The sequence below is a fragment of the Anabrus simplex genome, chromosome 5 (assembly GCF_040414725.1).
Source record: "Anabrus simplex isolate iqAnaSimp1 chromosome 5, ASM4041472v1, whole genome shotgun sequence".
NCBI classification, from domain to species: Eukaryota; Metazoa; Arthropoda; class Insecta; order Orthoptera; family Tettigoniidae; genus Anabrus; species Anabrus simplex.
In genome coordinates this window covers 190,408,654-190,428,244 of record NC_090269.1, presented here as the reverse complement: position 1 = coordinate 190,428,244, position 19,591 = coordinate 190,408,654, and the positions used below count along the sequence as shown (strand labels likewise).

The 19,591-nt window shown below is 38.1% G+C and overlaps 1 protein-coding gene across 1 annotated transcript in view; it reads right to left on the bottom strand.

Annotated features, from left to right (window-relative positions):
- didum (dilute class unconventional myosin) overlaps positions 1–19,591 on the bottom strand; it is a 616,021-nt gene that overhangs the window by 75,966 nt on the left and 520,464 nt on the right. Inside the window, exons 22-23 of the mRNA XM_067147235.2 lie at positions 4,286–4,382; positions 794–983 (exon numbers count right to left, since the gene is read on the bottom strand). Coding sequence (XP_067003336.2) covers positions 794–983; positions 4,286–4,382 — 287 coding nt within the window. The remainder of the gene's footprint in view (positions 1–793; positions 984–4,285; positions 4,383–19,591) is intronic.

The window sequence follows — 19,591 nt, the reverse complement described above, 5'->3', positions numbered from 1 at the left end:
TAATATTGTATTATAGGAAAAATTTTCTTCTCTTGTTAATTTAATATTTAGTGCTTGACAATAATGTATTTTAGTGTACCATTTGCCACCGAGGTAGACACCTCATTTGCAAATAAAGAGATTTTGATTTGATAAAAAAAAAAGCACCTACATAGAATTGGAGTAATAAGAGACAATGTATGTAGGAAATGTAACAACGCGAAAGAATCAGCTGAACACATACTCTTAGAATGTGAGGCGCTGGGAAGAATCAGAATCTCCACACTGGAATTACCTGGGGAAGAGAGAAGAAACATCCGAGAAGACCCAATAAGGAGGACCTGCAACTTTGTGAAGGGAGCAGGCATAACTAGGTGGGGATGAAGGAAAACACATGGTAGCAAAAGATCTTCGAGGTCGACGCTAAAAGGAACTTGTGAAAAAGACCCCACGAATAAAGGAAGAAGAAGAAGTCCAACAAATAATTTAAAACACAAGCTACAGTAAAAACTACTGAAAACAGTCAGGTCATATTTGTACAAAATTAGAATATTGGCTCTCTTAGGTCTGTTTTCATTCCTTCTCATATATACTAAGTACAATAGAAGCTTATACTTTACCTCGGCAGATGATACAACACTATAGAGGGAATATTACCTAATGGAATTTTGAAAATAAAGTTCTGACTACACTATAAGCAACCTTTCTATTATTACATGTTTTGCCATCCCACATAACATACTAAGTGTTATCATAGGTATTACCAAACCATTCAATAAAAATCCTGAGCCCAAATATCACAATGAGAACTAACCTGTTAATTTTCTTTTGTGCCTCAAATGCAAGGATTAACTCCCCATCTTCATTGATGAGGTCTACATGACTGCCGTAGTTATTGCTAGCAACACTCTTCAAACCTTGAGTCTGGCTTGCTAATATACTACGTAGCTGTATGCACTCCTCTCGCTGCCGTTCGCATTCTTGCTGCAATGCTTGAAATTGACCTGGAATTCAAAATAAAAGTTTTGTACACTGCCCCATTGTAATGCAAGTGTTTTTTTTTTCTTTCTTTTGTAATATCTGAAGCCACCTCTCTTCAGTTTTGACTCAGTCAATTTATAACTGTTAGGTTCTTTACTCTATCAAAACTAATTTTGAATAACATTTATAAATATCTGAAAAAGAACATGCATGGTAACAGAAATATACCTGAAAAAGAAACAACTTAATTAAAAGAGAATAACCTGTTTTGTTCTTCAATGAAAATTATCCGATTCCATCAAATCGCACTAAAATATATTTAGAAATGTATAAACATTTTAGTTTAAATTCTCTTTAAATCTTTAAAAACTTGAAATTTGGAACTTTGAATTCCTCACTTCTCTCCACTCTTGCATAGTATGCAACTTGGTGTGATACCAGTACACTGTCGTTTGTGTGAGTCCAGCTCCACCATGCCATACCCCTACCCTGGTTAGGTCAATGACATGCTGAATCGTACTTTCATGTATTTTTATCTTCTTGTTCTTCTTATTCTTATCATCATCATCATCATCATCATCATCATCGTCGTCGTCGGTGGCTAGTGGTGTGTGTTGCTGTAGTCACATCCTAGTATGTGAATATTGGGCAACGGCTGAATGGCTCAGTAGAGTCGGAACACCAGTTGCTATGGAATAGGAGTGGGCATCTCGGATATATTCTGGCTGGCATGGTGAACATGTGTTAACAACAATGGTGAGAGAATTGTTGATTTCTGTGTTGCCAATAACCTCGTTGCAGAGAGCACCATGTTCCCACATGAGATGATACATCTGTACATGAGAGAGGAATCCAGCCAAGATGAATGCTCCATCATAGATTATGTGTTAGTGAAAAGAGATCACTTCCAGAAGGTGACAGATTGTCAAGTTTACCAAGGATACGAAATAGGAAGTGATCATTTTCTCTTGATAGCAACAATGGCAACTACAGTAAGGACAAGAAGGAAACAACCTAAGAAGTGCAAACAAGAAAAGATCAATGTGTACAAGCTAAGAGAGAACAAGGAGATACAGGAGAAGTTCAGACAGGTAGTGGAGGAGTGTCAGATAATAGAGGAGATGATCAGAAGGGATGGACTTGGAGGGAAAGTGGAACATGTTCAAGAAGGTACAGCAAGTAGAGTATGTGGAACATCAAAGGTGGGAGAGTATAAGAAAAGAACAAGTTGGTGGAATGATGACAACAGGGAAGAAGCGAGAAGGAAAAAGCAAACATGGAAGAAGTACTTGAGAACCAAGGATAATGAGAACCATGAGAGATATAAATAACAAAGAAGAAAGGTGAAAGACCTAGTGAAAATACTGAAAAGACACACTCGGAAAGAGTTTGGACAAAGAATGGATAGAAATTACAAAGACAATAATGGAGAGATGGAAAGAATATTTCAGTGATTTACTAAACAAAAACAAGAATGAAAGCAGTACACAGACAAATGAGGAAAAAGAGGAATCGGGGAGAGAAGGACTACATCGGAGAGAAGACGACTTGAGGATAAAAGAAATGCAGCTGGGTATTAAACAACTCGGGAATGGAAACGCCCAAGGGCATGATGGAACTGCCCCAGAAATAATTAAGAACCTGGGAAAGAAAGCAGACTTTCTATTCAAGAGTATGGTGGATGCATGGAGAACAAAGAAGGTACCTAAGGATTGGGAAGTAGCTGTTATCATTCCCATCTTTAAGAAAGGAGACAACTGAGTGTGCAGTAATCATCGTGACTTATCTTTGTTATCAGTGCCTAGAACAGTCTTCTCAAAGATCCTGGAAACTAGATTGAGAAAGGAGGTCGAGGCTAAACTTGAAGCCCAGTGTGGTTTCCATCCAAACAGAAGCATGCAAGATCTCTTATTTACTGTTAAAATGGTCAGTGTAAAATTACTGGAGAAGGACAAGACCCTTCATGCTGCCTTCATTGACCTGAAACAGGCATTTGACAAGAGTCCTTAGGTCCAAACTCTGGAAAGCGCAAAAGGAGTATGGAGTCAGCAAGTCACTCTGCAGTTCCATTGGAAGTCTCTATATGAACTGCCAGAATTATGTGCAGAAAGGAAATGAAATGTCTGCAGAGTTGACTAAAAGACAAGGAGTACAGCAAGGCTGTAGTCATAGTCCTCTTCTTTTCATCGTGTACCTCGACCAAATTATGAAGTTGCATCATGAGAGAATTAAGTTGATGGTCGAAAATTATCTTGTGTGGCCAGTACGACTTTCTGACCTGGCATTCGCTGATGACTTAATTTTTGTGGCCTCCAGTGAACAAAACGTACAGCACATCAACATATGGAGGGATGAGTTGAAGAAAAAGGGCATGGAGGTAAATGTGGACAAGAAGAAGACCATGGTTATCAGTAGAAATGAGGAGTATCATGGTCAATGGTAAACTATTGGAGCAAGTCACCAAAGTTCAAGTATCTTGGATCAATGATCAGCTCAGATGGGAAGATGGAGGAAATAACGGAGAGAACAGAAACAGCAGGGCCCTTGTTTAATGTCATTCGAACAAACTTCCTCAACAAGAAGGAGATTTCTACAGACACAAAGTTAGTCATTTACAAATCCACTTTTGTACCCACACTGACCTATCACTGAGAATACCCGGTACTAAAGGAACGCACTAAGAGCAGAATCCAGGCGGCAGAGATGAGATACCACTGGAAAGTACAGAATAAAACCAGAAAGGATACGATCCGGAATAACGTCATCTGGAGAGTACTGACTATAAAAACACTATAAAAAAAAACCATCCAAGAATACAAATTAGGATGGTTTGGCCACGTCCACTGGATGTTGAGACCAAGTGCCCAGGTTAATGAAGGAGGTGAGAGTTGAAGCAGGGAAAGCTCGAGGAAGACCATGGAAGACATCGGAGGAGGGAATCAGAGAATCATTGCAGGAGAGGAGACTATGAGAGAGGCAGTTGCCTGTACAAGAGATGGAGATCTCTTGTATCCTCGACACCTCATGGTACATGAAGACCAGATTAAGTAAGTACAGTATGTACGTAAGTAAGTACAATCTGTGATAAATTTCCAACTTATCTGAAATCCTTTAAGAAAAAAATAGGAAAACAACTGGGCAATAACCCTAATGCAGATCAGTAATGATTGATTGATTGATTGATTGATTGATTGACTGATTGATTGATTGGATTGAAATACACTACGAGAATAAGTATAAAACAGGAATAAAATTGTCATTTTACCCCATTATAATACTGAGTCAGCAACAGCAATTCTTAACACATATGTAATAGAACACTCACTGAGAAGTTCCTGACTTCCACTTTCATCAGCAGCTGCAATCCTCATAGTCGCCAGGTTGGACTTGAGCTTGGCATTTTCTATCTCCAGCTCCTGGATCTGCAATGAAGCAATCATGTAAGCAAATTATTTTTCACCTTCTCAGCACACTCAAGATTTCTTACATAACTGAAGCAAACTAATTTACACATGTAAAAATATAACAATACAAACTCTGAGATACTGACAACACACTACCATGACTCAAAATTAATACGAAAAGAAAGTAAGTTTGTGTCCTCATCCTGAAGTGGTGAAGCTCTTTCCAGATAAGCCCCTAATGGAGGCAAGCTTGCTGTACCCTTTATAAACATTAGGGAACATATTTTTATGTAAATAAATATTTGTTTTTGCTTATACAAAACAACTAACTATGACAGAAATTCCAAATTCGAACACTAATCTGTATAAGAAATTTTATTTCACATAAAAATAAATATTTCTGAATTTTGTGTAAAATAAATATTGCAAATACTTTGAAGTAAACACAAATTGTTATTCTTTCCTTGTTCTAATTTTAAAATTTAAATACTCATTTTGTATATTTTTCATATTAATGAAAACTCGATGCGAATGAATTTCGTAAACTTGTTGCATAGTGAGTGACTAACCTTGACCGCATGAGTTGGCTTCCTTTGTCACAAGGAGAATCCCTCATGAAGTCTGATGCAATGTGATGCACACGATGCAACACAGTATTCTTCAGTTCAATCAGTCACTGCCCTTGGCAAGTTTGAACTACACCATTTATGTTGTACTGGTATATTAAGTGAAATGTAAAGTGATTGTGATTGGTGATATAATGCTGAAAGGAAAGTCAAGTATATTTTCTCATTTTGCAGCAATATGTTGCAGATTTTAGTGGAATATTTACAAGTAATGGCAAAATTCTTTTCTGCCAAAAATGTGGGAAACTTGTCAGTGTGGAACAGTGATCACAAGTCTTGCAGCATTTAGCAGGAAATAAACATAAACTAGCCCCTTCAGGTACTACCTCGAGACAAGTTCTTTTAGGTGAAGCAGCTTCCTCTTTACACATTCCAGTTTCATAGAGTTCTGAATATTATGTAGATTTATGAAAAATTTTCCTTCTTGTGATATTCTTTTATATAAATTAAAAAGTCCACAGCTTAGAAATTTTCTTACAAAGTAAACAAATTTTGAAACACCTAATGAACCAACTGTAAGGAAATTGTATGTGAAAGAAATGCTACGAAAGATCTGAATGGAATGTGAAAATAAAAAAATATAGGTAAGCATGGACAAATCCCCAGGACCTAGCGGTAGGAAAGTGGGAAATGTTATGGCAGATGTGCTACAAAATAATGAAACAGTTTTCAAGAGGTGTTTTCTATTACCATGTAGAGAAATATCAGCATCGAATCCTGAAGCAATGGCTCGCTTATTCAATGCATCTCTGCAGATGTTATAGCCGAATGGGGTGAAATTTGATAATGCTTTACTCTTAATGACGGATGCTGTTCTGTATATGAAGAAGGTAGCAGATGGCCTTTCTGCAAGCTTCCCCAACATGATATACCTACGTAACTTATGTAGTGCATGGTTTACAAAGAGTATGCGAGCAGGTACATATATTGTATCCTAAAAATGACAAAAACCAAGTGAGTTGGCCGTGCACTTAGGGACGTGCAGCTGTGAGCTTTCATTCAGGAGATAGTAGGTTCGAACCCCAATATTGGCAGCCCTGAAGACGATCTTCCATGGCTTCCCATTTTCACATCAGGCAAATGCTGGGGCTGTACTTTAAGATCACTGCCACTTCCTTCCCTCTCCTAGCCCTTTGTTATCCCATCATCGTCATAAGACAGATCTGTGTCGGTGCGTTGTAAAGCAACTTGTAAAAAACTATTGACAAATTGATTTCAAATGGAAAAGTGTTTTTCTGAAAGTTCTAACAAGAATTTATTCTTTCAGAGCAAAAAATCCAGATCTTGCACTTCCACCTAGGTTCACTCATTGGGGGACATGGTTAGAAGCAGTAGTAGATTATGCAAACAATTTTGAAAATTTTACATCAGTGACAGATGAACATAATAAGGATGACGCTTCATCAACTGAAATTCTGATGCAAAGACTTACTTAAAGACAATTTTTAAATTATGAATTATCTTATATACCTGCAAATTTGAGTTTTTTGACTTTCTACATAAAAAAATTACAAACATCAACTAACTTTTTAACTCCAGTGAAGTGCATGACACCGAGGTAAAAAATCATTCATTCAGAGGTCCTAGAGTGGAAGCTATTAAACAGAAATTTAAAAGTGTGTTTGAAAAAAAAAAAAAAATGATGGATTTGATACTATGTGTAAGACTGCCAAAGTTTTGTAAGGGCAAGATGACGTTTATGCAATTCAGTGCCAGTGACAATCCTTTGATGAAATATGCAAGACTATTCTTGTGATGTTGAACAGTCCTTTTCCTGGTATCATACATTGTTCTGAGACCACTTGAAAGCAACTAACTTACTATGATAGAGAATATTTCACATTCTAGTTTTATTTCTTAATTTACTTTATGTCTCACCAAGATAGATGGGTCTTATGGCGAATATGGGATAGGAAAGGGTTAGGAGTGGAAAGGAAGTGGCTATGGTCATAATTAAGGTATAGCCCCAGTATTTGCTTGGTGTGAAAATAGAAAAACAGAAAACATCTTCAGGGCTGCTGACGGTGGGGTTCAAACCCAGTATCTCCCAAATGTAAGCTGACAGCTCCAAAACACACCGACACTTGCTTGGTACATTCTAATTAAAATTGAAATACTGTGTTCCATTGAATATATTCCATACTCAGTACATACTATTCTGAAGTGATCTATGTTACTCCTTAAGATTAGTACGTAAACTAGCTACCCTAAGAATCTTAGTTACATTTCTCCAATAAATTAATTCAACTGAATAACCAGAGCATTTAAAACATAATTGTTCCACGGTAATAGATTAAGAGTTCAAATATATTTGAAAAACTGGAAGATCTAATCCAACATCTCAAACCCATATGAATAGACTTACCACCACCACCACCACCACCACCACCACCACCACCACCACCTTTGTTACCCTTATCAAGATTGCTCCTGTGTCAGTCTGCAGACCTCCACCCACTTCTCGCACCTCCCTGTGGAGACTAGAGGTGTGTGTGTGTGTTGCTTCTGCATACTCCTACGTTCTTTGTTCTGATCAACTTCGATGCTTCATATAGACTATTATTACAATGGGTTTGCCACACCGAAAGGCATCTCGTACTTCTCGGGTTTCAATGAGGCCATCCCTAACCTGGAGAACAGATGCTGCCAACTGGGTATCAGTGCATTTTTTCGAGTGGAGGACCAGTACTCAACTAAAGGAACTCCGCCTCTTCCTCTGCCCAAAACTGCTGGCCCCTTTAGAGGGTCAGGTTATTTACAGTCACCCAACACTCAACATTGGGTCTATTCATCCTGTAGCAGGTAACCCTGGCCAGACCATCACTTTTCATATATATATAAAAAGGATGTTTTTAAGGCAGAGAGATCATTACAATCACCCGTTGTCAAAAAATATTTTTTATTAATTTGCAATTAAAACATTGTATTTAACATCCCTAACATCAACAACAACAGTAACAATTGTATGGCTTCAGTTACTGTGTGGAGGCAAAATAATCTAATGCTATTTGGGCTGCCTGCATATTTGTTTGTTTGCTTGTTTATTTGTTTGTTTGTCTTTAACAGTTAGAACTTGTAGCCCTCCAATTCGGCTTTCTGTTTCATTGAGATGCACAAGCCACCCCACTGTGGCAGGGTCATATAGCTCTCAGGGGAGGTTCAAGTACCTCAGATCCAAAATCCAGGATGAAGAGGTATAAAATAGGCAAAAGGCTGCGTGGAAAAAAATGAGATCTCACTGGAGTAATGTATGTTAAAAAGATCCCGAGACTTAACACGTTCACTGCGTATTAGTAGAGCATGACATACCCACCAATCTGAGAAAAATATTAAATATTCTCACAACACTCACTAAGAGGGTGATACGAATTTATGAGCTATCAAATATCCAGGAGGAGATGGACACACTCAAAATCACATTCAAGGGTAATGTTCACAGCGATGTGCAGATTCATAAAGCCCTGCATCTCAGAGGGATACCAAGCAAAGCTCATACAAAGAAGTAGTGAAGGGAACTGCCTACCTGCCTTACATTCAGAACACCACGGATCGAATTGTCAAAGTCCTCCGCAAACATAATAAAAACCCTCTCAAGTTCCCTATCAACCTGACTTTGAGGTGACTATGATTTTGTAACCGTTTCCTGTTTGTAACTTAAATTTTCTCCATCTAGTCACCTCAGTAGTATAGGATTAGAATCTGTAACGTCGAGCAGCAAACCCAACTAGGGTTTATTTCTAAGTATAAGTTTCAAGAAGTTCAAGTGTCCACCTCTGCATCATTTTGATTTTTGGGCCAGTAACTTTAACCTGTGTTTTTTTCCTTCCCACAAAGACCCGGTAGAATGAGTATTCAATACTCCTGTAAAATTCAATCATTTATGTTAAGTGGTTAGACTGCTGAGAGTTTAAGACTGAATTCTGTTTGAATTGTAAAATGTAGGTTGTGCCTCGAGAGGCCTGCAAAGTGTAAATTTTAGTGAGCAAAGATGCTTGGGTTGTAAATGTGGAAGGTTGCCTTGAGGAGGCAATAAGAGTATAAGGTTCAGAGCGCAAACTCCTAGAGCACAGATGATCTTTCTATTGTTGTAGAGGTGTTAATATACTTGGTAAAGGAAATTGGGAGACCTGTCTCCTTGACTACTGAGAGGATGGAGCCATAGTGCTCAAGTAACATTTATAAGATTGGGAGCATTAATCTCTTATTGTTAATTGGCAATTTTGTTGATTTTCTGATTTCTCCTACTCTGTCCACCACGGAATCTCCATAACACTATATATAAAGCTCCATTATTCATTATAAGACTGATGTCAGATACTAAATAATATTAAGAAAAACATGCGATCTAAATGAAAAATCAAATTTAATTTTAAAATTAATTGTTCATCTCATGAAACTTCTCTCTCCATTTTCTCTCCAAAAAGCTTGAGAAGTGCAACGTACTGCCTGTGCAGTATATTTTTCTCAGGGCCCCTTAAATGTGTGGAAGTTTAAACCTAATCTGTGTCCTGAAGATCTAACTCTCCCCTTGCAAGTTAGAATGTTATTAATCTCTTCAAAGTATTGTCCATGCACTCCTCATGAATAATTCCAAAATAATTGGCCCATTACTGGAAATTATAAATTTTTTCAACTAACTAATTTTGGTTGCCAATGTTCCACCCCAATGAACCACTTTGGGCTTATCTCCAAGTAGCCTATGCATTGTCCTCCACTATATGCACTAGCCACGCATCTTGGTAGGTGTGCTAGACACAAACTGATGAGACCAGGTTGGCATATTGGGATAAAATGCTGGCAACCAAGCATGAGTTAGCTGGAAAATATTTAATTTCCAAATAACATACCAATTTAAATTGGAATTATGAATTTACTCATTCGGGACAAGTATTTCAAGTTTCTTATGGGAAATGAATTCTATATCATTCCCCATGAATGTCATGTTTGTATCCTATCAGGCATGCTTGAAAATTTTTCTTTTAATGCTGGAAACTATGACCACAAAAATGACGCTTTGGGTAGAAGGTAATAGCTATGCATATAAACTAAGATTTAGGACTTTGTAACATCATTCAGAATAATTATATGATATCAATACAATCCTTCCTGGGGGTCTTCATACTCAAAATTCACCACTTCTAAGAAACTAGATACAAAAATGTTGTAGAAGTTTTTAGTCAACTATATTAAGAGTAACAATTTACTGTTGCCAACCTAAAGTGAAGACTGAAGAAATGATCACAATAAACATGAAATCTTACAGTAAGTTTTGTGTGTCATAGAGGCTGCTAAGGAATATGCATGCAAGGAACCAGTTATTGTTGAATTTCTTATGCTATTTTAAATTTCAGAGCCGAGCTGAGTAGCTCAGACGACAGAGCACTGGCCTTCTGGGCCCAACTTGGCAGGCCTAATCCTGGCTCAGTCTGGTTGTATTTTAAGGTACTCAACTACGGTACGTCGGCCTTGTGTCGGCATATTTATGGGCATGTAAAAACTCCTGCGGGGCACAATTCTAACACCTCTGTGTCTCCAAAAACTGTATAAGTAGTTAGTGGAATGTACAACCAATATTAAAAAAAAAATCACATATGTAGTTTTGTAACATTGTTTTCACACAATATTTTCACTAAACTGTCCACCTTCATAGTGCAACGGTTAGCACTATTAGCTACAAGCATCAGGGGTCTCAGATTCCAGACACTGCCAGAAATTTAGGACTAGCAGGAAGACTGATATGTGGTTAAAAAGGCACATGCTGCTCACCGCCATCACGGGTGTGCCTAAAATAGAGTTGCACCATCTTGGGACAAGGACATAAATTTACTTGATCACTAAGCTAAGCTTCATTACCAGAGTAAGCACAAGAAAATTCTTCTTTCTTTTTCTTTTCTTTTAATCTGTCATTTATTTATCGTCCACATCAGATAAGATTTTAAGATAGATTGTGGTCCTGCATCATGCTATTTATTTTGAAAGCTTCAGATGTTGCAATATCAATTCAAGAACTGAACGATTGCCTTAATACAGCCCATCTTAATCTAATTCTCAAAAGTCTTATTGAAATGTATGGAAATCTAATTAGTTGTGACCGGTTTTTTTTTTTTTTTTTTTGCCCTTCAGTTGCCCATTTTCAGAGCCTGTTAAATCCTCAATATTTCAATAATGATTTTTTTATTTTTTTATTTTGGTGTAAGCATGTGCTTTTAGACACACAGTCTAAACCATAATTTAAGTCGAAATTGCTGTTATCTCAGCTCCCAAAAGTAATACTGGAAGTTTGTAGGCTCTGTTATGTCCACAGTTCTAGCGGATGTGTGAAACCTGTTATGTCCAGCGCATATACTGTATAATGCTCTGAAGAATATACAATTCCAAAACTTGTAATTTCAATACATTAGGTAAATCAAAATTTCTGTCACTGTTTGAACATCATTTTATTACGTGAGGTAAATATGTTCTTAAACGAGTATCCATTACAAAGAACGGCAAACAGAATTATTACTGTTCACAGTAAACAAATTGTAAAATGGGATGTGGCAAGACTGTCTTGCAAGAAGGATGAAACTTGAATGGTAGTAAATTCAGCACAAACAGCTAAAGGTGTGATGGTAAAACCAGAAAAAAATAGAAGATATAACAATCCCTTTACTGAACCACTATGACCAATATGAAAGAACAATAATAAACTTCTGTTTTGTAAGTATGTCTTGGTACAGCAATCTGGAGTGGAACTGGTGAAGAAACAGACATCGAAGAACTATGTAATGAGGCTGAAAAACATTATATCATTATCTAAAATATCAGACATCAGAGAGATACCTAATGAAACTGACGAACAGAATATACACTGCCTGACAAAAAAAGTTAAGCACCCACAAGGAGTGGTCCAATATTATCCCATGTCAGCATACATGCATACCATTGATGTGCAAGTAAATGTGTGAGCAGATTTACAAGGATCTGCAATGTGTAGAACGCCCACCAGAGTGTATTAGTGATGGCACCATCTTGTTAAGTTGTTACCAGTTAACTGCTAGGAGTCTGACAATTAAGCAAGACTTGCAGGGAGGACTACGTATGGTATGAAACACCCGCGATGCCTCACAGATGCGTTAGACAGCTTATCCACCAACTGACAGCATTTGACAGAGGCAGCATTGTGGGACTGCAAGAGTCTGGTTGGTCATATCGTGCAACTGCCAGGCATATGGGCCATTTAGATGTCACAGTGGCCCAATGTTGGACTCATTGGGTACATGAGGGCACCCAATCACGTTGTGCAGGTTCGGGTCAACCAAGAAACACCGCCCCAAGAGAGGACTGTCATATGGTGCGCCAAGCATTGCAGGATGCCATAACTTTGGCACCCGCCATCCACAAACATGTACTGGAGACTCTACAACATCCTATGATATCCCGCACAGTGTCTCGATGACTCGCATCAGCCAGATTGGGATCCTACCACCCAAAGCATTGGTTGTCATTGACACCAGAACACCAACACCTGCATTTGGAGTGGTGCCTTGCCCGGGAGGCATGGGCAGAAGACGACTGGCATCATATCATGTTCAATGATGAATCCCGCTTCTCCATAACCTCCAATGACCATTGTGTGCAGGTTTGGCGATGTCTAGAGCAGAGGGCAGATCGTGCACATATTGTGGAAAGATATACAAGCGTAATCCCTGGGATCATGGTGTGGGGTGCCATAGGATATGTGTTCAGGTCACCTCTCATAGTGTTTCAGCAAACTGACGACACAGCGATACGCCACAGACATTCTGCGTCCGCATGTCCTACCCCTTATGGCACAGCACCCTGGGACAGTGTTCCAACAAGATACTGCACGTCCACACACAACATGTGTCTATGTACTGCCTAAAGCATGTTTAGGTCCTCCCGTGAACAGCAAGATTCCTGGACCTTTCCATCATTGGACGCGTGTGGCATGACATTGGAGGGGGACTCCATCCCAGTACCAATCTGTGGGATATGAAGGGACAGCTGCAACAACTGTGGACGAACTTGCCTCAGCAGAAGATCCAAAGACTGAATGGCACCATTACGAATCACATAAGGGCATGTATTGCGGCCAGAACAAGGGGTGCGGCACCCTACTGACCTGGAGCTAACATTCCACCTGTAACTGCCAACGGCCTTGTCTCTTTGATCCCATATTGTAATCAGTTCAATAAAGGCACAGGGTCTTTCAGTATATGTAGTTTCATTCACTTTCAACCACTCCTTCTGCGTGCTTAACTTTTTTGTCAGGCATATCGGCCTAATTGAATATTTAATAACAAACTTTCAATGTAATGGGTTGTGTTCAGTACATGTACTTTAGTATGTATCAGACACCTGTTAAGTACAGAATAAAAATGGCCATCTGAAGACCAATGGGAACTGAACCCATTATTTGATGTTTAAGAATCTGACATCAGAGAGCTACCTGAAGATCCAAGCAGACGATTTTTCACATGAGCCATAGTTCTGCATGCTTCACCCACTGCAAAAATCCAACTTCTCATCAATGTCCACTGTCCCGTTAATAAACTTTGCATTGTTTCCTATTCACTGACCCACAAGAAAGCCATTGTCTGCTGAATTGTATACTGTAAACATACTATTTCTATGATTCAATTCACTTGGACAATTTTCACTGCATTGAAACATACACTCAGTAGCCAACACTAACCTGATGAGGCTGATTTGGCATTGAAGAATAAAGACATTGGAAAGCTACCTAACGAGGCCCATGAACAGTATGTCATTATTTGCAGTTGAAGAATATGATGGCGGGAAACTACACAATGAATCCGATGAACAGAATATCATTAGATGTAAAAGAGAATAGTAATTTCAAATTTATTCCTTTTCATACAAGGTTGTTCAATTTTTTTTATAAAATGAATAAATTATTTGAAATGCCTTATTATTATTCTCCCTTAATATCCACCAATTTATAACTAAAGTATTTCCAGAAACTGCTGTGTACACATTACAGTTCCAAAACTTGTTATGGTCATATTAAAATACTTAATTTAAAGAAAATTATTGGTGTGAGATTTCTAGGAAATATACACATAAATCAAAAGTACAAAACTCTAATATGAAATTTAAAATGTGGCAATTATTTTTTTTTCATTCTTGTAAACTCTGTTTCTCTCACCACTTTACTACCGATGTATGGGTTCATCAGGAATGCCAACTTCAATTTGTTCATTAGCATTTCTAATACTTTCTCGATGGTATTTCTAATATCTTCTCATTTCAGTTGCCATCTGTCTAGAATTATTACTCTCTTTTTTACTTTTTGTCGTACATACCTTGTTTAATCATTGTAAATTTCACTTATAAATTTATCAACTTTTATATCGTGTATAGCTAAATTAAGTGCAACTCTTGTCAATATTATTATTATGACTTACCTTCCCCTATTATCAAAATAACTGCCAGGAAAACACAGTGATCAAGATGCAATCAAATAACTTTTTTATTCTTAATCAAGCTATTATAAATGACAATACCATCTGATTTCCTGTGTCTTCTAGCCTGGGGAACATTTTTAAATTACCAGCATCACTTTAATACAATATAACTAAAATTACAACTATCTAGAGCAGGAATGCAAAATGCTACACAAGAAAGTTTAAATTATACAGGGTACAAATTGTCTAATAGACCTAGAAGAGATAAATCAATATCCTCTTGCATAGAGAAGATCAGCAGAAGGTCTCCTGATATAATGTGAATGTAGGAGAGCCAAGCAGTGCTCAGTCTACACACCTCTGTCAGGCAACAGGATTCACCCAGCAATATGAACATGGTATGGGGAGCTTCAAAACTATAAGAAGATGGAAATTGAGTGGAGCTTCAAAAATTATTATAGCCATAAATAGTGTGGAGGTCTCTTATATAATATAAAATAAATAAATAAAAATCTCAATTAAGACCATTCCATCTGAAGAACACATGGCAATGACCAGCAGTAAAAGAAGAAAACAGTTATGGTTTTCCCTTAGCATTGTAGGAAGATGCTTAAAACCGAGCAAGTAGGCCGTGTGGTTAGGGGCACAGTTTCCAATTTTCACACCAGGCAAATGCTGGGGCTGATCTTAAAGAAGGTCACTGCTGCTTCCTTCCCACTCCTAGCCCTTCTCTGTCCCATCACCACCATAAGACCTACCTGTGTCTGTACAACATAAAGCAACTTGTAAAAAAAAAAAAGTTCAAAAACCCTGTTTAGAATTTTCTGAGACTGTTAGTTTGCAAATTCATCCATTATTAGACCCTGAGGGTAAAATAAACTAGAATGATGCGCGTGCATGTTTGCTCCCAAACAAGCTAAAATGTTTAAGTTCACACTACTCACCTATCCATTGATCTCTCTCCTTGGATCAGTGAAAGAGTGTCAGCTTCGGAATACTACAATCACAGGCTCAAACCTGGTAGAGATAGCTGGATGTTGGAAGGGTGGAAAGAAGACTCATTCAAAACTCCATGTTGAACTATGTTGTCCAATAGAGCTCTGGTTTCTCTGATATCTTGTACAATATAATAATCATCATCATCATCATCATCATCATCATACGGCCTCAGCTACCGTGTGTAAGCATATTTATTCCATGCTACTTAGCCTACCTGTATGTCAATTTTGCCTTTCTCTTTTATAGTACTGGGTAGCAGAGTAAACTAGATCTCTGTTGAGCAAACTATGGCTGAGTTTTAATTATTTTTGTCTGGTAAGCACCAAATATGATGCTAGAGATCATTTTACATGCCAACATCGTAATGACGTGGAGTATCAAATGGACCTTCTTCTGTCCTTCAGAAGTCTGACTACCTCTGCCAGGTTTTTAAACACCATGATCTTGAAATCTGGAGACCGACACTACCACTGATCCAGACAGGGAGCATGTATAGTAAAGAAAAAAAATTATTGAAGGAAGCGCAAATCACGTTAGGGATATTTTTTTTACATCACACAGATACAGAAGATGGGTCTAATGGTCATGACGGGATAGGAAAGGTTTAGGAGCAGTAAGGAAGTGGTGGTGGTGATTATTGTTTAAAGAGGAAGTACAAATAGGCAACCATCCTCAATGAGCAGCGACTGGTCTTGATCAAGGTACAGCCCCAGCATTTACCTAGTGCAAAAATGGGAAACCACGAAAAACCATCTTCAGGGCTGCCGGCAGTAGGTTTCGAACTCGCTATCTCCCAAATGCACGCCGATAGCTACGTGACCCAAACTGCACAGTCACTTACTCGGCATATGTCAAATCAAAATGCATGTAAAAGGTATTTGGGACTAAGATTTTTAATTTTATTATTCATCCCTGAAGGTAGAGAAATGCCATTAAATATAGGATGTCAAATTAAATCTGTGTACACTTATGGCTAATTGTAATCTTCCTAGTCCTTTGGCAGAGGCCATATTTTGAATAAATTATGCCAAACCTGCATACACTACTTTCCATTTTTACCTCATTACAACAATTTGATCTGGACATTATAATACAGTATTTCAAAAAGACCATTAAAAGCTACATACTATATTTTCATCTGTACATATCACTAAAGATCATCTACAGCCCAGTCAACATAATGATTATAAACTGTCAGAATTATAAACTTCTCTGGAGTATATTACAAGGAGTAAGCCTATAAATAACATTACAGAATTTCATTTAACTTATAGTACACACCAATCCATAATGAAGTAAGAATGTGTGTGTTACTGAAAAAGAAAAATATAGGTAGGGGAAACTTTTATCAAACTAGCTGCATCTGAATAAAACTAAGCACCAGCATCCTTAGTTGTTACACACATGCTTCCAAATACACAGCTTCTTCTTAACAACCGTACGATACCACAACATTCAAAGATCAGTAGAGGTTTATGTACAAGCGGGGTAGGACGAAGAGAAGAATATTGTAGTGAGGTAGAATGGGAGTAAAAGCAACTTCCACTGCAGAAGCTATAGAAATTCTTGTACAATGGACACTGTCATGCAGTACACATTCAAGAACTGAATTGTGACACATTACACGACACAGAATAGCAGTGCAATTGGGCTATCACTAGTCTGCATTCCTCATCCCTATACCTTCCACACCAGATATATCTACCTGGCTTATCAATCCAACTGTAAACAGAACCACTGAATACTAAAAAGAAATAATATTTTCATACTTTCAGAGAAATACAGGAAAGGAATGTTCCTTATATTCTTAAAATTTTATTTAAATAAATAAACAAACATATAAATAGATAAATTAGCAGCATTTGTATATTTATTTACTCTTGGAAAGTATTAATGTGTAAGGTTATAACAGATTGAAATTTTATTTATTTATTTATTACTAAATTACAATGTTGAAACTTGTGTGAGAATACAGTACTGACATCTTAGGTATACCCAGTGTTAAGCTATTACAGCTGCTGTAAAAGTATGGCTGCCCACCAACCTTTGTCATTTTGTCTTGACAAGGACTACTCAAGATTAGTTGAAATGTGGACATACATTAATTATGAACATGGCCTTTTATCCCATAAAAATGTCAAACTTTGCCAGTTGACATCAGCCAGGAAAAGCCTGCACCAGTATATTAGAGTTCTGTCATCATCGTTCAGTTAAACTAAGAGCTGTGGGATTTGTACATTAGTCTGCCATCTTTAGAGACCTTTGTGGGCTTTTAGTGGATTCCCACTTCATTTAATAAAATAGAATTCATTCTTGAAATTAAATATGTAATTACAAGGGAAGTGCCTGAACCGAGGAATCGCAGATCATTTTGAACATTTGTTCACACGTTGGGCGAGGCCAACTAGGCACAACCGTGAAAACAAATATTTTCGAAATTAACTCCTACCCTCATTAGACGGCAATAAGAGTAACACATGTTTGAACTGCGCACGTTGGACAATCATATAGTCTGCCTCGTGCCTGGTTGGCGGCGGCTTGAGAGAAATGTTCCAAACTACTGTCCTTGTGTGTTAGTGCTCACAAGCTGTGCTGCAGCATGGGACATTTTATGTCGCATCCTTAAAATGTACACCAGGTATTGTTTCATTTTGTAATCATGCAACGTAAAGTATCACAAATAAATATTACAATACAGATTAAACAGAACCAATAGTCACAAGTGATCAAGCTACTCCACATAGATTTTTCAATGATGCTTATTGTAATCATTTCGGAAACACAAACTGGTTTTACATCACCCACATCGTATGAAATATGGACGAGTGCAAGAACATTGTATTGTGCTGTTTTTGAAACAATATTCCATAGGATGTTCAAAAGGTCTGGGAGTTTCCGAGAGGTACCGATTTCGGTACCATTGAGTATTGCACACTGAAGGGGTTGACAATTGGTGATAAGTCAGATATTACATTTGTAAGATGAATTTCTCTCTGTCAAATTGATATCAAAACTTAATAACCGAACAGTGTTGGAAAATTTGTGTAAGAAGCTTTTCCAGATCCTAAATCCATATATATCCAATGGTTGACAAGAGGCTAGCTAAAGTGTGAAGGGCTACTTTCCTAAATTGCTGGTCTAAAAAAAAACTTCAAGTTGACTCCCCTCCCCTCATTGAGCACAATTCACCCCAGAATGTCATGCAATCAAGGAAGTCATCATATCATTAATATCTTTCTGCTTTTTAGCCAAGGTTGCAAACTGAAACAACACACACAAAATGCTGCCCCAACACTGATATCTATTCTTGCAACTCTTTTATACAGTAGAGGTCCGTTATAGCAAGAATTCATAACAGCGAAAATTTTACTCGCTATAACGCATTGTTGTTACACCCGATTTTTCATAAAATTCAGGACAAACCCCATGCACATTAAAATCGGTACGAAACTGCAATCAGTTTATTCAAAATTTACATTTTTGCAAATGATATTCACACTACGGCCCTTGGGGGAGCCTGTTAACCCCTAGAGGGCGCGTCCCGGGAGGTGGATAGGGGGACCCTACAATTCAGTAGCGCTGGTTAAAATACCCGATACAACCCACGGACCAACAGGCAGCCAGTTTCTGGGGGCTTTAAAATACTGGGACACCCTCTTTCCAGCGGTCACAAATATGGATGGTCCAAGCCCAAGGTATGAGTGAAGACCCCAACAGCATCAGTGGCGGAGAAGGTGGACTTTGGTATGGCATTGGTGGCAGAAGAGGGAAACTTGTAGAGTCTGTACTCCAGAGGAGCGGCTACAGAAGGCGCCTGTACTCCAGTGGAGCGGTCTAGAATAACACCTGGCAGTAGGAATAAAATGCCTTTGGGAGTGGCAACCCCATCATAATAATAGCCTATATATGATATGGTACTAGGAAATCAACCTTGGAAAACGTTAGGGCATCCCCTGATTAAAGCGACTTGCAGTTCTAGGAATACTGGGGGAACTGCAAGAAATGGGCGACCAGTAACCAACATTAAGATAGCAATAGTAAATCTTATGACCCTGACAGGAAAGGCAGAGGAAGTAGTAGATTTCATGGAGAAGGAGAAGGTGGAAATGAGGGGGCTGAGTGAAGTGAAATGGAAAGGTAAAGGAAGGAAGAAATAGAGGAAAGGACATAC